Source organism: Genypterus blacodes, unplaced genomic scaffold (assembly GCF_046128005.1).
Source record: "Genypterus blacodes isolate CSIRO-AG114 ecotype Tasmania unplaced genomic scaffold, CSIRO-AGI_Gbla_v1 ptg000044l_1, whole genome shotgun sequence".
NCBI classification, from domain to species: domain Eukaryota; kingdom Metazoa; phylum Chordata; class Actinopteri; order Ophidiiformes; family Ophidiidae; genus Genypterus; species Genypterus blacodes.
This window is the reverse complement of record NW_027466857.1, coordinates 1,577,706-1,598,607: the sequence shown is the minus strand read 5'-3', so window position 1 is coordinate 1,598,607 and position 20,902 is coordinate 1,577,706. Positions and strand designations below refer to the sequence as shown.

At 39.7% G+C, this 20,902-nt stretch overlaps 1 protein-coding gene across 1 annotated transcript in view; it reads right to left on the bottom strand.

The window, feature by feature from the left end:
- Nucleotides 1-736: 736 nt before the first annotated feature.
- Nucleotides 737-20,902, bottom strand: part of pde6a (phosphodiesterase 6A, cGMP-specific, rod, alpha) — a 29,279-nt gene continuing 9,113 nt past the window's right edge. The window contains exons 4-24 of the mRNA XM_076149072.1: nt 20,006-20,158; nt 19,763-19,852; nt 19,510-19,650; nt 18,708-18,782; nt 17,622-17,686; nt 16,786-16,852; nt 15,139-15,186; nt 11,724-11,873; nt 10,956-11,099; nt 10,451-10,516; nt 10,152-10,298; nt 9,968-10,075; nt 9,224-9,333; nt 8,528-8,615; nt 7,926-8,026; nt 6,431-6,538; nt 6,238-6,301; nt 3,970-4,044; nt 1,935-2,018; nt 1,331-1,499; nt 737-1,083 (exon numbers count right to left, since the gene is read on the bottom strand). Coding sequence (XP_076005187.1) covers nt 1,040-1,083; nt 1,331-1,499; nt 1,935-2,018; nt 3,970-4,044; nt 6,238-6,301; nt 6,431-6,538; nt 7,926-8,026; nt 8,528-8,615; nt 9,224-9,333; nt 9,968-10,075; nt 10,152-10,298; nt 10,451-10,516; nt 10,956-11,099; nt 11,724-11,873; nt 15,139-15,186; nt 16,786-16,852; nt 17,622-17,686; nt 18,708-18,782; nt 19,510-19,650; nt 19,763-19,852; nt 20,006-20,158 — 2,097 coding nt within the window. The 3' untranslated portion in view covers nt 737-1,039. The remainder of the gene's footprint in view (nt 1,084-1,330; nt 1,500-1,934; nt 2,019-3,969; nt 4,045-6,237; nt 6,302-6,430; nt 6,539-7,925; nt 8,027-8,527; nt 8,616-9,223; nt 9,334-9,967; nt 10,076-10,151; nt 10,299-10,450; nt 10,517-10,955; nt 11,100-11,723; nt 11,874-15,138; nt 15,187-16,785; nt 16,853-17,621; nt 17,687-18,707; nt 18,783-19,509; nt 19,651-19,762; nt 19,853-20,005; nt 20,159-20,902) is intronic.

Genomic DNA, 20,902 nt, shown 5'->3' with positions numbered 1-20,902 from the left:
GCCAGTTGACCTATTGACTAATCCAGAGCATACTCACTGCGGTGGTACCACTGTGGTGCCTCTATTGGCTCTACAAACAAGTTGGTACTTGGACAGACATGCATGACTTACTGTGCTATCATTTTCCTTTTGCCCTGAGCTGCTTTTAAACTTAAAGAGGGTTTGGCAGTGTGTTTCCCAAAAAATATGTTCTAGAGATGGTGTGTTGTTATTTTGTCCTTTGTATTTATTGTGTTTTTTTCTGTGTGGAAAAAATATTCTATGGAAAAGGCACAACATTCACAGCCTGCATACTTTATACTTCTTAGAACCCTGATGAACATAATCTGCAGAAAAGTCTGTCTGTTAATGTTACTCAATTGCCTTTGACGTCTAATTTCACCACACTTGCACATGTACATAGCTGACTGATAGAAGCAGCTGTACAGGCAACCCTCTGATTGTATCACTTAGCAGTCAAGGGATATATTCTGCTTCTCATCTTTAGAATGTAACATATGTATGGTATGGTAGATATGTGAGGTAGGACACTTGAGGTTGAAACGGACCTTTTCACCTTCATCACAATGTCACCAGGACTGCAAGAGTGAAGGAGGAAATGATGACAAAGTTGTTGTACACATAGTAAGCACTTAAATACACATGCCTGTATACACAATAACACATGGATATTGTAGCCTGTAAGAATGTATTTATTTTTATCCTATGCATAAGTACAAAATTACAGATGGAAAGGGATGTTAGAGGAATTTATGTTGGGAGAGTGGCAGTGCAATTCTAACACACACACACAAGCTACAGTAGCTTAGCCACCCCATTACTACTTGCTACATGTTAAATCTCTACTTCTGTGTCATTACCAACAGATCATCAGATTTGTCAAAAATGTCAGAAATGTAAAATGATGACATAAACAACAAAAAGAAGCAATGAAGCGAACGTGCTAGAGGAAAAGTAACACAGAGAGATTTCGGTGAAAGCAGCCATTGACTGTATATGTGCAGCCAAATATGCTGAAGCTGGTACTGTTGCTTTACGACTAGCTGAGAATACAAGTCTTCGATTGGGACTGGGCTGCACTTGCTGCAGGAGGAAGGAAGTAAAGGAAGGAAGGGGAAGACAACAAAGAAAGTCAAATTAAAAGTAGGGAATTAAAGTTTTTTGCATTTGAAGTGCTACCATGAAGTCAACAATAATAATAATACTACACATCAATAAAGAGCAAATACGTGAATAATTTCTAGTTCAACTGTGCCTTAAAAAGTGAGACTGGGGAATTTTGTGTGTGTGTGTGTGTGTGTGTGTGTGTGTGGTTCAGAGAACTTTGTACCTTGCCTGGCCGCTGCAGCCTTTTGAGCTTCCTCCTCTTTGGCTTTCTTTGCCTCTTCTATTACGGCCAGTTTGGCTTCGCGTTCTTCTTTCAGTGCATTCCACTCCTTCCTGTTGTTCAGTATGCGGTCCAGCATGGGGGTGATCTCCACATGGAAACGACTGAACTCCTACATCAGAGAGCAGGGGAGCAACCAAAGATTTTGTCACATCAAGTCAGACTAAACTAGACAACATTCTCTGAACCTTTTCTTTAAAAGAAAATGTGACAGAAGGTAAACGGACACTGGTAGGCATGGAATGCCCTCAGATGGGGCTGACTATGGTCAACCATCTGTACTCTCGACCTTTCTTTAAATCAATTTGTCTTTAATGCCTAATATTTATTATTAGTGAGGTAAAATGCTATCAATTCAATGTTGACAGAGAACTTTAAAAGTCATAGTAGTAGAACTTACTTTAAACTAATATTACCAATAAAACAAATACTTAACTGTATACAGGTCCCAAATCTGCATGAACTTTGGACTGTCTATATTTTTACTATCTGCCTGTGTTCATTTCCATTTCCATTGTTTGTGTGTGTGTGCGTTCTGATTTATGACCTTGTAAACGAAAGTGCAGACGAAGTCGATGAAACCACACTGCATCTTCGGCAGGTCAGCCGCATGGTTTCTGTCCATCATCGGCTAGAGAGAAGAGAGAGAACAGTTTGTCAGAGAACCAATAAGTAAGCTAGGAAGCATAAAAGTAATCAGTTGGGCAGTTGGAAGTAAGCAGAAGCAAAATCTTGTTCTGCCTTCTCAACTTTAATCTTCAAGTTGAGAGATTGAAGATTGAAGTCATTCTGTGGGACATTTCATCATTTCCCAAAACATTTCGAGACTATTTCTAATTTCATGACTTGTCCAGGGTTTTCATGAGGGCAGATTAATACTAAGTGACCTGGATGACTGAGAATCTTCTCTCACAATGTAAAACCTTGACATAGATCTGCCAATAACTTTCCAAAAAATCTAAATAACTTTATAGTTAGTGTGGGCAAGACACTGGACTGTAAGAAACCAAATTTCAGGTTGGCAATATCTGCCAGCCTACATGTCCTCATTACGCTGTGTGTGTCACACCCTCTGCAGGTCTACTTTGTTCTTTTCAGGCCAGTGTGAGTCACAGAATGTACTTTTGGGACAATACAAACTGATCAAAATGAAAAGTTTTCCCCTCTGACACAAATGCTATTAAATTCAGAGTACTGTGAGGTGAGAGAGAGTGGGATGGTACTGCAGCACTTCCAAGTGTCTCAAGGACATGAAAGGATGTAATAGACCGCGGAGAGAGCGACATGGAGGTATTGAGGTGGAGAGCGAGTGAGTCAGGGGAGGGTATGGTCGGCTAGGTCAGGGCTACAGTGACCACTCTTTCTGTACCAGTGCTCCACATAATGGCCTGTACATCACTCATCACCACGCCACAGGGAACCAAATCTCTTTTCATTTTCTCTTATCTCTCATCTCTTATGTTTGTCTCTATCTGCTATCTTTCACTCTGCCTGTTTTTTTGTCTCATCCTTCCTTTCCTACTCTCCATCCTAAATCAAAGCCCAAAGGAGACTTCATGAGCCCATGATGGCTACCCATCCAGATCTTTTTTCTAACCCTAACTTGTGTAAAGGGGAAAGGGAATAAACAAACCTCTAGGGTTTAGGTTTGAGACACATTCAAAATGTGGGTGGGTGAGTCTTGGGGTGGGACTAAAGTCACAGTTTTTTCATCTCCTTATGCATCTTGTCCACATGTGGATCGCATTTCCTAGGTCTCATCTATTTTTTTTTCCTTTTTCTTTTTCTATTTCTTTTTATTTTCTGCCCTCTCTGTCTATGAAAAAAAAACCTCTCCAAAATGCCTCCTAACTGCAAGCTCATTGTCATGTCAAATGTTTTCTTCTTTTTTCTTATTCAAAACAAACAAAATGTTTACAGCCTAATACTACCGAAATCATCCCACATTTAACGACTGTATGCACATTACAGAAGTCATTACACTATATACATGATCATATTCCAAGGGTAAAATGTAATAAAGTTTGACACAATCATGAAGGATACAATGTTGAAAGTTGCAAACCAAAAAGTAATTTGTCAAATTCTCGGAATATGGAATATGTTTTTCTGTATGTGTGAAACAAACGTGTCAACGAGAAAGAATAATAATAGTGTTTAGCAACCTACTTTACACTACTTATTTTATTTTGATATAAATATTGGATTATTCTCAATTAACCGATGTGCATTGAAATCGTTATTGGTCAGGTTAGCTTACACAGATCTTGGCAAGCTGCTCTTTGATATGGTGACAAATCGAGTTGACACTGTATTTATAGCTCACTTTCTTTAAAGGTTTCGTCTAATAGCGCCGCCTCCCTCCTCTCCTCTTGTCCATTCAGTAGTCGTAGAAGTCATTTTTATGGAATATGTAATTGATTCATTTTGGTTTTAGAGGTCAGAGGTCAGGGTATAGCTACACCATTAGCATAACTGAAGCTGGAGGGGGTTATATCTTTTGCTCAGGCACTTCTGCTCCATAAACTATATTTTCTCCCTAGCATATATTCCTTCTCCTCGTCAACTTTCTGTCTCCTTACAATGGGGTTTTGTTCCAGGACTGTCCTTTCCAGATCTCCCTGCTCCCAGAATTCAGCAGCCACAGCCAGCGCCACCTACAGGGGGGAAACAAATGCCAATCAGGCAAAACAACACTTTTTACAGTAAAAGTAGACCAACAGTAAAAGTAGACCAACAGAATTTGGTCTGGGTGGTGGGGCAGCAGCAAAATGTGTGAAAAACCAACAATGGTATATTAAGTGTCGAATGGATTTGATGTCTGCAGTGAGTCCTGACCCAGAATATTCCGGTTGGATTATAGTATATTATATATGATGAGGTATAGGATGTAGAGAGAATGGACTACTTCACCTGGTCTATTGCCTCCACAACCCTGACATAGATAAGGGTCGGAAAATAAATAGTTGGATGGAAATTCAATTCAAAAATGTATGATGGTCAAACTGGAATGAGGAGAGCTTTGGAGAGCAAGGTTTGCAATTAAGTATGTTTGTACATGCACTTTTATTATAATGCCATGAAGGCAATAGGTTTCATGTTTGACAAACTCATGTATACACCATAATGCAATAGAAATCAGCACAAATCAATATATGCCCACTCTGAGTAACAGACACAGATTAGGAGATTGTAAGTCAATTTACATAGGCATGTAAATGTCTCGGTTGGAGCACGACACCTCTGCATGCATGTCCTTAATGGGAGGACTCATCTCAAACTGCAGTACCGCAACAAGCCATGCAGGTTGCGAATATGAGACATGTATGCGAATATGAGACGTACACTTGTAGAACGGCATAATCCTGTTGATTCTGTTCATGTACTGTATATGGCTTAATCAAATTTCATATTTTATAGTAAGAGTAAATGTATTGACTTACAATGTTGCTTCTGTATTTGTATTTGAAGCTCAAAGATTGCCAAGAGACAGGTGGTGTCTTTACTCTCTATTATCATTACAATTCTATATGGATTTATCTGTACTTGAGATTTAATGTACGATTGTGAATGTCTTTATCAACCAAAATCAGAAAATGTGTCTGCTCAAAATTAACTGTATTGTGTATATTCATCATATATTGGGCTACACTCACATGGAGTAACAATAATGAAAATGAGTAAAAAGGCCATTAGGATGATTTCATACGAAGCAGGCAATATTTATATATTCAGGATGAAATTCACAGTTAGTCATCATACTACTTTCAGAGCTCAATACACAGGAGGCTGCTTGATGCTGCTGATATAAAAATCCTGACAGCGTGTGGGAGGTGCAGCTGACTCATCTGGTGCAGACAAAGGTGAAAAGGAATCATGAAAATAATTGCCATGCAATAGCAGTGGAATATTATAAATGGTAGAACTTGTGCAATGCAGAACTCCAGCATAACAGAATTGATCTAAAGTCATAACAAACTCGATACTGATTTTTCTAAACTGCTGCTGTTTGCCTTCTAGCATTGGATATGATTTTGTGTTGGTTGATAGAATTCAGTGTACTGCATTGTGTCAGCCAGCGTGCTTACTCATCCCTATGAATCTGAAAAATATTTATAGTCTGGTGTGCCTACATGTTCCAGAGGAATCAAACAAATGAGAGCCCAGGGAAGTTTGTTACGAATAAAGTTGGTGGTTTAAATCTCAGATTTAGTGGAGGGTTACTTTGAAACAGTTTGAAGGTGTGATGTGATTTTGCTAATTGCGATTGACTGACATACTAAATTAGTTATTGTAATTGTTGAGTCGACCTTTCTCGATTCTGTTTAGGAATAAATTAGAGCTGATTAACATACGTATATCTGTCAGAGATGATTTAAGGGATGTTGTTACTTTTCATTGAATACCGATAGCAATGTTTTCTGCTGTATCATATACTTTATCGACATCATGGACTCTTATTATAATGGCATTATTACACAGCAGTGATGCCTAGTCGTGGTTCCACATTGAGTATTCCGTGTATGAATGTAAAGCAGGCCTATGCTGTGTGTGCAGGCTAGATTATGATTGTACATTATATACTTTGTTGTAATGAAATGTTATGATGAAGAAAAAGCAAGAGCCTGTCAGGATTCACCACTGAATGCCGTTCAGAGAAATGGCAGAGCTGACAAAATGTCGCTCTCTGTCAGGTCAGGATTGCTCCCATGCAAGCCTCTCTTTAAGTGTGTCTGTATGTGTTTGTCTTATTTATATATTTTGAGTGGTTGGATGTTGGAGAGGCTGGAGTGCTATTTGACTGTGAAGAAAGAAAAAGGCTTGTGATGAGATTGCACACCAACACATACCTTGCTTTGGATCTCCCATGGTTTGGCTATAGCTGACAGGTCACAGGCAGTCATCATCATGGCCCTAAAGATTCAACACTAAACTCAATTAACTAACCAAGTAACTGTAGCTGTGCGTGTGAGGGAGAGAGAAAGAGAGAGAGAGAGAGAGAGAGAGAGAGAGAGACGAAGAGAGATGTGTGTTTGTGCCTACATGACAATCTCTTTCCGTGTTGTCTCCAGCATCATGTAGTTAGTCCACTCGGTCCAGTTCTCATAAGTCTTGGATAAGTCAACGATCTTCTGGAACATTGCCCTTTTCCTGAACAGAAGGAGTCAAGTTTTCAAAAACAGAACTAATTCCATATTTAAAAGGGAATCATTACGAAACCTAACCTTGTCAATGCAGTTTATCAAACCTAAAAATATTGTAATGTCCGAAGGGAAGTGGACCTATGACTGTGTGTAATGTAAGTCTTCATTTGTTGAAAAATAGGAGATCATTTCATTCTGGACATGTTTTGGTTTTCTTTTGGCACTCAAGTAATATGAAAAGAATCAGACCAAGGATTTGATTTGAATTACTTTGATTTGAAGCTGAGGCACAACTGGAATCAGGATTGATAAAATCCAAACCATATCAAACACTCAAACCACGCTACCTGTTACATGTGGCTGATATGAAAGGTCATACCTGCTGCAGACACAATCCATCCCCCCGCTTAAGCTACTTTTGCTAAAAGATGCAGTATGACACCTCCGCAAAATCACTTCATTGATCTCATATTTCTCTCCTGTCTGTGATATGTCTGTCTCTGTCCGTGTCCTATTAGTCTTATGATAGCTAAACACAGGATAAATGTCAATATCTGCATCTCTGAATTCCACAGTAGATGTACGTAGATGTATGTGCTTGTTAACGCACTCGGCGGCGTTATGAGACATTATTCATACTTGCTCACGCAGGCACCATCAAGCTTACACATAAACACTATCAAACTCTCACACATTAGCTTTCAAATTCACAAACTTCATATATGTTCAAATACTGATTTTTACATCCACTATAATTTTTTTTAAATAAAAGAAATATGCATATGTCTTACATGTACAAATGTAAGAGACTCATTGCATTATGCTTATGATAAAATATTATAATCATTATTGCTGGAAGTAGCAGTAGTAGTATATTATATGTATCCTTAGTCTCTTACATGTATTATAGTTTATAGAGTTTATAGTTTGATGGTGCGTGTGTGTGTGATGATGATAATGGTGCGTGTAAGGTTGATGGTGTATGGGTGTGAGTTTGATTGTGCATGTGTGTGAGCTTGATGGTGCGTGTGTGAGTTTGATGGTGTTTATGAGTGAGCTTGTAGGTGTGTGTGCGTGCGTGTGTGTGTGTGTGTGTGTGTGCATGTGTGTGTGTGAGTTTGATGGTGAGTGTGTGAGTTTGATGGTGTTAATGAGTGAGCTTGTAGGTGTGTGTGTGTGTGTGTGTGTGTGTGTGTGTGTGTGTGTGTGTGTGTGTGTGTGTGTGTGTGTGTGTGTGAGAGAGAGAGTTTGATAGTGTATGTGTGAGAGCTTGATGGTGCATGTGTGTGAGCTAGATGGAGTGTGTGTGTGTGTGTGAGTGTGTAAGTTTAATGATGCGTGTCTGAGCAAGTACAGTATGAATAATGTCTCTTCTGGCCTCCCATAGAACTCACTTGAAGTAGAGAGCCAGATCAGTTGCAATGATGGCGATGTCCATGAGGTGGATGACGTGGTCGTGCTGACGTCGGTTCAGATTCTGATAAATGTTCAAGGACTGAAATGCAAGAGTGAGACTTAACACTGAAAACACCAACAACATCTCATTTATCTCAAAAACTGTACTATACTCTGATGTCATAAGAACATAACGCACATTTGATAAACATACATTACAACCCATACACTGAATATATAGATAAGAGGGAGGCAGTGGCTCAGTGGGTAGAGCTTCCGCTTTGGAACCGGAGGGTTGCCGGTTCGAGCCCCTGCCAAGGTGCCCCTGAGCAAGGCACCGAACCCTCAATTGCTCCCCCCTCTGCGAAGGGTGGTAACTGTAATGTAAGTCGCTTTGGATAAAAGCGTCTGCCAAATGATCGTAATGTAAGATACCAAGACGTACAACCTCAAACATGTGCAGTCAGAACTGTACGGGACAAAAGTCAAATAAGAATGATCCTTACTTTATATAGATTGATTGTTGGGTGTATTTACACTGCATAGATGTATTATAACTAATGTGTCCACTCCAGTGGGTGTGTGTGTGTGTGTAAATTACTTCATCTCTCAGCAGAGTCTTGCCGGTCTCCAGATGGTGTCTTTCCAAGATGGAGGAGCCATGAAGCTTGGCCAGAGGATTACCAGACCTGGATAAAGACACAAACACGCACACACATGCACACACACACACAAACACACACACACATACAGCTGTATAACTAGGAGGTTACACTGTGATAAATGTTGCCCGTTAACCCCAGGTGGACCCTGGCCTGCTGCATCCCTGGCTAATGGCGGCTCTCATTACCTCATCCATCAGCAGGTGGAGCAGAACAGCTGGAGGCAAATTTGCTCAATATCCACTCATCGATAGTCTCAATGACTGACATCACCTTGACCTAAAGAGCTGATATTAGCGTGTACGTAGACAAGACTGTTGCTGTTTGAGTTGATTAAACTGATTTGTGCATTGGATTACTTAGTTAAATTGGTCAAAAAATGGAATTGGGCAATGGGGCAGGAGTGATGAGGGTGAAGATACCCGTTACAATCAATAATATGACATGGTAGGTTTCACTGTATTTTACTGCCATTCTCAGTCCGCACCCAGAAGAGTGAGACCGTATATGAGCACACAGACAGCAACACTAACTGATCCCAAAAGTAACTCCCTGCTGTTTAATTATGTAGGGAAGAGACTGAAACAACAAGTTGAAACACAGCCAGCCCCACCTTTCCCAGCATGTCGCCTTACTTCATCTGGTAGAGGTTGTTAGTTCCTCTGTGGTCAATATCATGGCAGAAGCCGGCTGTCACCATGGCCATAGCCTCCAGGTCTGTGTAGTAGCGCTTCAGATCGCCTGTCTGAGCTCACAGACACACACGCACGACGGAATGGGGAATTTAAAAATACAAATGAAAATCTGGCATCAAATCATTTCCAAATGTCCTTATTTAAAACCATACGAATGTGCTGATGAACAGGATATGCACACACACACACACACACACACACACACACACACACACACACACACACACACACACACACACACACACACACACACACACACACACACACACACACGATAATGGGGACTGTCGGGAATGAAAGAGTGGAGTAGTGGAAGTAAAAAAAAGGACAAAGATGAAGAAGAAACCCTAAAGTGAAGCAGAGAGTCTGAGTATGAGGAAGGTGAAGGAGATGATTGTGGGGAAATGACCAGAATAGATGAGATCGGCAAGAGAGAATAACAGAGATGGAACAAAAGTAGAGAGAGCAAGAGAGAGAGGATGTGAGTCATGTGTTTGGTAGAGGCGGAGGAAACTGAAGGAACAATAACAAGGAAGGAACCAGTCGAGAATGAAAGGGATATTAAACAAAGGAGAAGAGATGAGAAAGGGAAAGGAGAGGAAAGATGGCGACGGGAAAGACAAGACAGAAAGAAATGGATGCTGGTAAAGAGATGAAAAGAGATAGATAAGGACTAAGTCTGACCATCAGCAGGGTGAACATGGTCTGTCCAACGTTGAATCCGTGTCTCCAGTTGTGGTAGGTGATCGCCCTGTAGCCCTTACTGAGGGAATATATGAACCTTACCAGGACCTGGAGAACACACACATTTTTACTACTGTGTAACGCTGCTACTGTAACACTGTACAGCCACCATTTACCTGCTCACCTCTCTGGGAATGTGGAACTTGTCCACCACTTTCAGCTCGTAGTACATCTTGATGGCGCACTTCACCAGCTCGAGCTCGGTGTGATGAAAGTCGTAGAAGTGAAACTCAAATATCTCGGCCTTCTGAGAGTTTGGCAAAACCTCAGACTGTGTACGGATAGAACAAAATGTTTTTGAGAGAATGTTAAAGAGACATTGCAACCAATCTCTTAACTAAATGACAAAAAGAGGACCTTGTAATTCCTTGATAAGATGCGGTACAATTTTGGAAAGTGTAGCCTGTACATTACGCCGCTTACCAGAATCACTTGGAGCTCTTCCTCCTCACACTCATCCGGTTCCTTCCCCCATCTTGCTCTGGTGTCCTAGGGACACACACACACACACACACACACACAAAACCATCTGAGAAATAGGATTACTTGTTTGGGGTAGAAAATAAGGTCACCTTTGTGTATTTTTTCTGCAAATAATTCCACAGCCATTTTAAGCTCAAACAAACCTTACCACCTTTGTATCCACATAATCAGTCATTTAGTCCTGTCTCACACTCACATAAATTAGTAGCAGAGGACACTAAATCTTATCATCTTTCTCACTTTCTCTCTTTGCAATTTATAAACACAAGTCTCTTCTGTGAAGCACATAATAAAGTTCTAGGTGTCAATAAACAAAAGAAGATTGAGAAAGTCTAGTCCAACTCAAACACATCATACCATCCGTCAGCAGCTTCAATCAAAACACTCAGTCTTTCATTCAGATCCTAATTAGCAGAATCAAGTGCACAACTTCATGTTTACTGACCAGTACTTTCTGGATTTCATCCTTACGACATTTGATATGATAGAGCACCATGTCCTGGAAGATGTCCTTCCTGTTCTCCAGCTTGTTCATCTTGTCGTAAGTGTCAGTGTTCAGCACCGACCAGCCAAGGAACTGAGTCAGAGACTGCAAGAGAACGTGTTTGTGCGAGTGAGTTTGTGAGACGACATGTTGGCAGGTGCAGGTATGATGGGTGGGTTCAAGTTCAAGTATGTCACACAGAGTGTAGTGTGTGTTTGTGTGTATGAAGGGAAATAAATGTGTTACAGTGTTCATGTACATGTGTATGGAGGATATATGAAAGAAGAGGGGGAAGAGAGATTCAAAATGAATGCTTTTAGTAGGTTTGTCTTACTATATGACTCATGGCACACACATCAGTAAACAATTAAAGGTTTTTGTTGTTGGTGGCATACTTTATTTACTTAGAGTGTATACATAATTAAGCACAAACCAAAATGTAGAAGCTTTGCAGCAAAAATGGAAACGAGTCAAATGAAATGTTAGCTTCACACTTTCTTCTAAAAATAATGGTTTCAGAAGCAGTCTAGAGGTTGAAAAGTTGTGTTTGATATTAAGTGAGGTAGATAGAGAAACTTCAGTAAAGAGCCTGCATGCCCAATAATAAATAATGCATACAAGCTCTCTCTCTCTCTCTCACACACACGCACGCGCACACACACACACACACACACACACACACACACACACACACCCAAACCCACACCCACACACACACACAGCATGTACCTCCATCAAAGTTTCATCCATTTCGTCAAAGGGTTTCCCATCCTTCCTGTTATAGAATGTGGCCACACCCACTATCTCCTCTTTCTTGTTGACGATTGGCATAGAAAGCACATTCTTAATGGTCCAACCTGATTCATCCAGAGGCCCTTTCTGTTCACACGCACACACACACAAGAAACCAATCATGTACATTATTTACATAGCTATGAAAGAAAACCTTACTAGTATAATTTGGACATATCTAACCTCTTCTGATTCTTCATTAGTTACTGCTGGACTTTGGCTTCATTAATAACAAGAACAGTTACAAATAACTACATAAATCATCTTCCACTGTTAAAAATTTAGCTTAGTCTCAAAATGTCTCAGACCCAAAATATTGACACAGTTTAACAGCTTACTAATATTCCCCACAAGTCCTGTGGTAAATCTTGGGCTTGTTACATTCTCTCAGATCAGATTTTAACAGTAGGAAGTCCCAGAGAGACAAGATCTTCTCAAAGAGAACTCTATCCAAAGCTTCCTGTGAGATGATTTTAAGGATTATTGATAATAATGTCAGAGAGAGCATGCAAACATTCTCAAAATTTATGTTGAAGCCTGAGTATTTAGCAATAGAAACTTAAGCACTCTGTTCAGCGAGCCATTTTAGAGCTTTTTAGAAGACATAGAGAAGACAAGTTGGGGGAATGAAGTGGGTAAACTGCAAAACAATTTTCATCAGTCAATGAATTGTATTAAGTTTGAAGGGATATGATTGTGGGGTTTCTTTCATTTGACTTGTCTGCACTGTGGCTGCTGCTGGATCAGAAACATGAAATACAACAGGAGCTTTACAGCCCTCCAGAAGACAATTTTAATTTCAATTTCAATATAGTATGGAGAGCAGTAAGTGGGGATGTATCACTAATTCAGTTAGGACTGTGTGGCTGCCAGTATCATTGCTCCCTGGTGGTCTCTTATGGTACATTGGAGCCCATTATACTGCATAGCTTGATAAATGTTTCATACATTGTTTCTGCATATACACAGCTGTACATTATTTTCTTAACAAGGCCGCAGAGCAATAGCTAAAATATAATGACCAAATCTGACTGCAATTATCTGTCTGGTTTTACATGAAAAATGTCTTTTGTGGTATTGGTCTAAAGGTACAGCATATACAACCATGAATGCAAAGCAGGGTGGTACTGAAAGTTAGTACTTGATATTGGGTTACCGTAGATAGAGAAATGTGAGGAATGGTTGTGGACAATCATCATAGAGTTTTTCATTTTACAATAACTTCTAAGATGTGTCACAATACTTGTGTAGGGAACCCAACAGCCCAACATCTTTTGTGGAATACTAAAGGCAAGAAGGAAGGTTTCATTTGCTACACCAAAACTGACTTTAAAACAGGGAAGGAACGTCACCGCACAGGAATGTGATAACGGACCGTTAACTTGTCATAATAAAAAACTCATCTGTGAACAGAATCTATCTGAACTTCCATACACCTTCATCATGCCAAGACTTGGATTTACGACAGCTTGCGGTCTATTCCCCATTAAGAACGATCAGGATTCCAAAATAATTTCCCTAAGTTTCCAAAATGTAGACATCTTAAGTCAAGAAATTGGTTTTAGGAATGTTGCTTTTATTTCACGGCCGTATTCATTTTCATTAATTTCCTTCATTGTGCTTAAACATTTCAATGTATATTAGTAATAAACATGTATTTATTAGTAATGGTTTGCCTGTGTACATTTCTTTAAAGCGGTGTGCAAAGGGTCAATGTGAGGGTTCACAACATAGGATGTGAGATTGATTTGATTGAATTGTCTTCATTGAGTAGAATTGGTTTTGATTAATTTCCTCCCAAATGAATCAACTAATTTACCCACAACAAGGTAGTTCCCCAACAACTGGTGCTAGAAGTATAGCTCTATTTGGATACACTTGGATATATGGACATTCCTGCAACTTTCCCGTTTGATTTTTACTCTTAATGGTTAATTTTATCTAATAAAATGTATCCTCTAATCCAGGGGTCTTCAACGTTTTTCAGGCCAGAGACCCCCAAAGTGATGGAGAGCGGGGCGGGGACCCCCTATTATATATATTGTATAGAATTGTGTTTTATATCAAACTGGGTCTAGTACCATGTATAAACATAATTTTCTCATCAATGTCCGTTGACCTTGGAGGGATTTGAGGCTAGTTTGGAAGTATTCAACAGGTTTGTCTGTTAAGTGGCTGTGGGTCGTCTCCAGGTGACGCTGCAGCTTTGATGGCTTCATAGATTTGTTTGACAGCACAGTTGATCAAATGACACACATTGGTAATAGATGAAAGATAACATCTTCTGCCTCCATTCATCCATTCACTACAATATGTTGGATTCATGTTGTTGTGTATTTAAAGCAGTGGTCTCCAACCTTTCTGCCTCTGAGAGCTACTTTGACAAAATAAAAGTGTCTGAGAGCTCCTCATGTTTAACATTTTTAGTAACATTTATCCACATGGCTGATTCTCCACCCAAACCAGCTGAATAAGCGTCTTCTGTGTGAACATTTACAAAATGTCGATATCCAACGCTCACATTTGTATCAAAATGCACTTCAATTCAGCAACATGAGCTTGTTTTTTTCTGTATACATTTTCAGTGTCAAGCTCACACTAATGAATTCACATCATATTAATCTCAAAGAAAAACAAAAAACAATGTTATTACTGATTTTACTAATACTATACCAATCATATTTCACATTTGTCTGTCTACATATCACGGTCACTATTTCCCTTCACATTCCCTGTAATTCAGGGAATTCCCTGTAGTTCTCATAACATCTGTACTGCTTAATGTTATGATCCTTGTCTGTTTTCATGTGAATTGGTCGAACGGCACAACATCAGTTTAAACGCTCAGTCTTCCCTGTGTTCATGGCACTCGTTTTAAGCTGCAGAAAGAATAAAAACAGATCTCGGATGGGAGCCTGCTCCCATCGTTCAGCCGCCTCTTTGAGCCGATTCGTTCGCTAACGACACATGACGCCCTGCTAGCAACCGGAAAGTCCTGTAAAAAGTTGCTGTGGACTTTGGTGAATGTTTTGAAAAAAAAAAGAGAAATTATAAAAAAAACATTGTCTAATCAACCACAAATTTCGCGACCCCCCTGCAGTACCTCCGCGGACCCCCTGGGGGTCGCGGACCCCCTGTTGAAGACCCCTGCTCTAATCTGTAATCCTCTGGAGTCTAAAGTCATTGAATCTGTCTTTCATTTGCAATTTAAAAACGACTCCATTGAAAACTTCTTCCCTTGATTGGACAACACTGGCATTTCTTTGTTCTTCACAACAACTTGGTAAAATATAAAATTACATGACAATCCATTGTGGAAAAGTACATACAGGATTATGTACAAACACCTTACCTGAAAATTAAAAAATTCATCTTCAGCTGCATTCATTATGTTACAAATCTGTTGGGGAAAGGACAAGAGCAGAGTTAAGAGGGTGATGAACTTTCATAAGAAAATGACAAAAAGATGCAGGGTGATCGTAGTTTGATTTGGTTTGGACAACCTCCTCAAAGTGATGAGAGGGAATCAACTGTATTTTCATGCATACACTGTATGTTACCCCAAAATACAAATGGAAAACCATCAGCTATAAAAAGACCACATCTTAAGTCTCAAATCTTCAAAATCACTTTTCTCATCTTAAAGCTCCATTAGTATCAACCTGATGTGTCCTTTGTCTTGGCTTATGAAAGGAAGCTCCATAGATAAAAGCTCTAATATTTTCAAGATGTAGTAGAGTTAAAAAAGAATTGCATAAGAGGAAGACAATGGATAGACAAGCATCAGAGCCCTCAGTGGTCGGGGAAAGGCTCACTGTGATTAATTACAACAGGATAAATGACAATTTAGCATGTGGCTGAGAACAATTCATTTCCACAACAGTGTGCACCGTGACAACTGTGAATTAAGGGCTAATGCTCCTATATGCTCATCTGGCCACAGCTCAGCTCAGCTGGCAATGATGATATTTTGGAATACAAACATGACAGGGCATCGGTCACACGTGGACTCCAGCAGGCAATAAAAAGGGAGCTTAATGCTATATGGGAAACAGAAATTAAGAGGGTAATTTGTTACTTATTAAAGGTTTTGTTGCAAACCAGCGACTCACTGAATACACTCACAAAAACCAGACTGGATTCTTACTGATTTTGTCTAAACGAATATTACTGGAATATTAGAAACACTGAAAACTGAAAATCTTAAGTATCTTGGTGTAGTATATGAACTTTTCTTTTACCTGACTGTAAATTAATCTCCTTTTAACATGAAATCCCCGCACATGCTTAATTGTAATTTTGAAGTAAGTTGGGATGGGAGCAACACTGCTGTCTTTTGAGATTGAATATGTAAATTGATATTTAAAGTTCAGGCCCATAAACCCTGGTGAGTCCCCATCAATTAAAATTACATTTATCTTGTCATTGGTAAATGTGCCCCTTTAAAGTTCATTTTACCAACCAACTCAATAAGAGATCATTAGGTCTGTGAACATTAATTGTAAGTTCAGAATGTAAGTGTGGTAGCTGGATGGATGGATGGATGATTTAAAACGTATTATGCATCTTGTCCTCATATTGTTTGATTCAGGAGGTACTAAGACTTTGATTCTTTCTTTAATGAGATGAAACATTTCTGTTTGACTCGACAGTTAGATATCCACAACAAGAAGATGAAAAATTCCACTGTAGTTTCAAATAAAATGTATTATTGGCCATTAACACTGATGACACATGGAAACGTCTCAGGCAAGCATCTGACTTTTAATTCACACAGTGGCAAGTGTCAGCTTACAGTGCTGCAAATCTTTGTTTTCATTGATTGGATAAATACTTTCTGTGCAAACTAATTATCATTCACTGAGAGTTTGTCCTACTCCTGTGAAACCCCAAAAATGCTCTGACTCTAAATCAGATTTGATGGTAATGTTTTCTGGGCAAGTTTTGAGTTCAAATAAGGAGAAACATGAAGATATCGCAGAACATAATAAACACTGACCAGTGTAGTTTCTGCTACGTAGCTTGGTAAACCGCTAGTTAGGGCCCAGTGATCTCCTGGAGGATTCCTGGGTATCAACAGGACAAAAGTTTAATGTTATTATCCTCATCAACAACAACAGGAAATGTTGTATAAAATAATATTGTACACAATAAATACAGTTTCTGATCTCAGCTGCATATCAAATACAATAATTGTAATTTCTCAGCCTAAAGTAGTTGAATTAATGCATGGTTTGACACACTCCAGAATAGTCCAGTTAGCAAATGCAGGTTAACATAGATCATATCATTATTCAAGATATCTAAAGTCAAAGTAATTGTTTGAATGAAATGCTGCTTTTATTTCACATCTGAATTCATGTTCATTAATTTCCTTCATTTGATTGTGTTTAAACATTTTAATGAGTCATAATGAATATTGGATATGAAAGATTCTTGTAGTTTTCATAACTATCGTAAATTAAGTAGCGACAGGACAAAGGACCGGAATTGGTTTGCAGCCAAAGACCCTCAGCCCAGACTTCTCACCCACCCTGGTCTGAAAAAAGAAAAACTAGCCGGAGACTCTCCTCTTGGCTCAGTCTTTGTCTTCTGTTTTCTGTCTTTAAGTTGTCCTTTGAGTTTTGTTTTAGTTTAAGTCTTCTTTACAATTCAGTTCTTTCTTACTTTATCGTTAGATTCTCAGTTCTGTTCTTTCGTTTTCTTTTGTCAAATTAATAAATCAATTGACCCATTGGGATGTGGTTTCCCAACAATGAGTGCAAATACAGAAGTATAGCTTTCTTTCTCCTACACTTGTTACCAAACATCTGACCCATATCAGTTGTGACTCACGGTATGACTTTGATGTCCTCTTTGCCATGCAGAATGTAGTCAATGATCTTGTAAAAGCTGATTTCCTTAGAAAGGCAACAACATACAGATTAGGGAGCCATCATGTACACTCATTTATAGTACACTTGTACTATACATGTGTGAAGTGAAAGTCAGACTGATACTTTTGATACTTAGGGTGCTTACAGAGCATGTGTAGTGACTTGTCTTTTTCATTAAGGCAAGGGGTTGGGCTGCTTGGCCTGTGGTCCATATGTGGGTAAATTCAAGGCAATGCAATTTCATAAATATGATCAGGCCTGCAGCATATAAGCAATGTGTCGGTATGCCCTGAAATGGAAACTGCGCAAGTCATCTCTCCATGAATTTCATCTGCATATCAATGGGCAGGAGTGACTCAGTCCATAGGGGACTCAGCTGGGAACCGCAGGGTTGGCGGTTCGAGTCCCTGTGTGGACCAAGAAAGTGGACTGGCAGCTGGAGAGTTGCCAGTTTGCCTCCAGGACACTGCTGAGGTGCTCGTGAGCAAGGCACCAAACCCCCAACTGCTCCAGGGGCACCGAGAAATGGCTACCCTTCTGTAATGCATGTGTTTGTGTGTGTGATATGGAAGAGACAACTTTCAAGTTACGTGTGATAAACATTGTGAATTGCATGTGACCTGACTAAAATAAAGTATCTTATCTTATCTCAATAAGTGGCAGCTGAGCAGATACCACGGTGGTTGTAAAGTCAAGAAACACATTTCAATGTTGTGTATTTGTCTGTCTCCTTCTCTCAACCCTCCTTTTTCTCAATATATTTGTTACCACTTTCACTGAACGTCCTGTGAGATTTCACAAGAGCTGAGCACATTTTCTTGTGCTGTGTGTATCACACCTTACTTACACTCCTAGTCGTTCTGGTTTTAGGCTAAATAAATTGTGCGCAAGTCATGTTATCATCATATATCATCATAAAGTAGTTTTAATAGCTCAGAGAATCCCTTAGGCAGTGACCACCACAACCAGCAGCAGTGGTAGTAGTAACAGTAGTTGCGAAATTGTAGTAAATTATATTTATCAACGAAATTCATTATTTCCTCACCCTGCCATCGGGGGTTTTGGGTCCATCATAGGGTGGAACTTCTCCCATCAGAACTGGCCATAGGTCAAAGAACTCCTACATTCACATCCACCAACAACAGAGTGAGAGAGAGCATCATTTAGTTAGTCATGTGGATTATTATTATATTTTATAATTAATAACTGGTAATAGCAAGTACGATTTCTGACATGATGAAATCACAATTATCACAGTTTTAAGTAAAATAAATCACAAAGATACCACTTTTTACAACTGTTTTGGTATTTGTGCCAAACAAAAGCATTACTGCACAAATGCCACATCATTTGCTAAATATAATTAAGTTTAGAAGAGCAAATGTATAAAACTTTCAGAGGTAGATAAAGGTTGTGTTGTGTGAACTGCTTATATAGAGTAAAGCAACATATATGGATTTGTACAAAGTAGTCAGTAAACATCATCAGGCTTGGCTTCTCAGAAAACTGAAGTTTGAAAACTTTTTTGAAGATAATATATATGCATGCTGACTAAGGGGAAGTCCATCAGTTTTTTGGTGCTGTGATATTTCTACGCCACTGATAAATGTTGTTAGGTGGTTGCTAATGATGACTCTCATTAGGTTGTCCTAGAAGTGACCAGAGTAGTTGCTGTTGTAAGGGTAGGGTAGACCTGTATCACTTTCACACTACTCACTTTCATCTAATTGGCACTGATTTGGAGTGGTTTCTGTTGTGTGTGGGGTGGTTTGGTGTCTGTGTGTGAGGCGGACGGATTCCACTTTTGCTTTTGCTCCTGTGCTGTATGAGTCCTTGTGGTCACACACCTTGGTCTTGGTCATGTCCAGCAAGCCCACAGAATATCTGTCACAGTTGAGGAAAGCTCTGACAGTGTACAAAGCCTTGTGAAACTGCCTTTCGATGTCCGTCAGCTCCTCAAACACCTTGCTGGCTGACCATAAAAGCACCTGGACCATAGAAAAGAAGTTTAAGAAATATATTTCATACATCTCAAAATGATAAAAGACTAAAAGCGGTTTAACAGATATGTGCATTTGAGGCGCTGCCCTCTGGCCTCACCTGCCCCCTCCTGGTCTCACAGTTGTGTAGGTAGCTTAGATGGAAAACCCTCAGGACCAGGTTGGCAAAGTTCATGTACTTGTTCAGGGTCTGGAAGAAAACTCGGCACTCTAAGCTCTGATCTATCAGTCAGTGCTTTTATGTGAGCAATAGAAGTTACTGTGGGTAAATGTGGTTTCCTCTCAACAATGACCTTTCAGCTTTTGGTTTAAACTTTGGGGTGGGGGGGTGGGGGATCGTTACCTCCTCATCCTTTGCAGTGAAGCTCGGCTCGTCCACCTTGTTGACGGCCATCATGACAGCAACCATGTCTTTGCCGTTCAAAATGGGGATAGCAAGGATGTTCTTGGTCTTGTAGTCTGTCAGCTCATCCACAAAGCCACTGAAAAATGCGCTCTGATATAGAAAGAGAGAAAAGATCTCTTTGTATCTATTAAGCCTGCTCATTAGCTGAACGTAACGATTCAATGAGTCATTTCACACATCGAGGTGTAGGACAGGTGCAGAGGCAAAACAGGGGACAAGCCTCCAGACTGTGACTCACCATGGCATCTAATAGATCTGCTCCTCCTCTGCTACATCTGCCACTGCACCAATCTCACACTTGCCAAAATGACAAAAGTCTTCTAAATCCAAACTTCCAGTGGTGAAATGGAATTTTCATCCCCCACAATCTCAGACCTCAACAACCCTGAAGACCACGTCAAGCCAGGTTTAGCTGTCCTGTCACCTACCTGTAAATAAATATCAATCTGTGCAAAAAAGCCATTCTGGGCTTCCTGCCCTCTGCCCTCATGTAAAGACATGATGCTGTAAGGAGTGTACCAAGTGAAAGCCAACTCAATATGCATGTTAGTTAACTGGGTTTCTTCACTTACTTGCCAATCAATTTCTAAATCTATTGCTCGACTCTTCCATAACTTTTCAATGATTACGTAAGTAAAGAAACTCCATCAACATTCAGCTGTAAGGTAATAATTAACATTTTCAGCAATAATTATTTCTTTTCTTTAACATTTGTCTAGCATTGTGACGATGACTCAAGTGTATTTACTTTCACAAACATTACCAAAATCAGTAATCACCCAAAAAGCCACCAAGGAACCACAAGACTCAAGCTCAGACAACAGTCACAGTCTG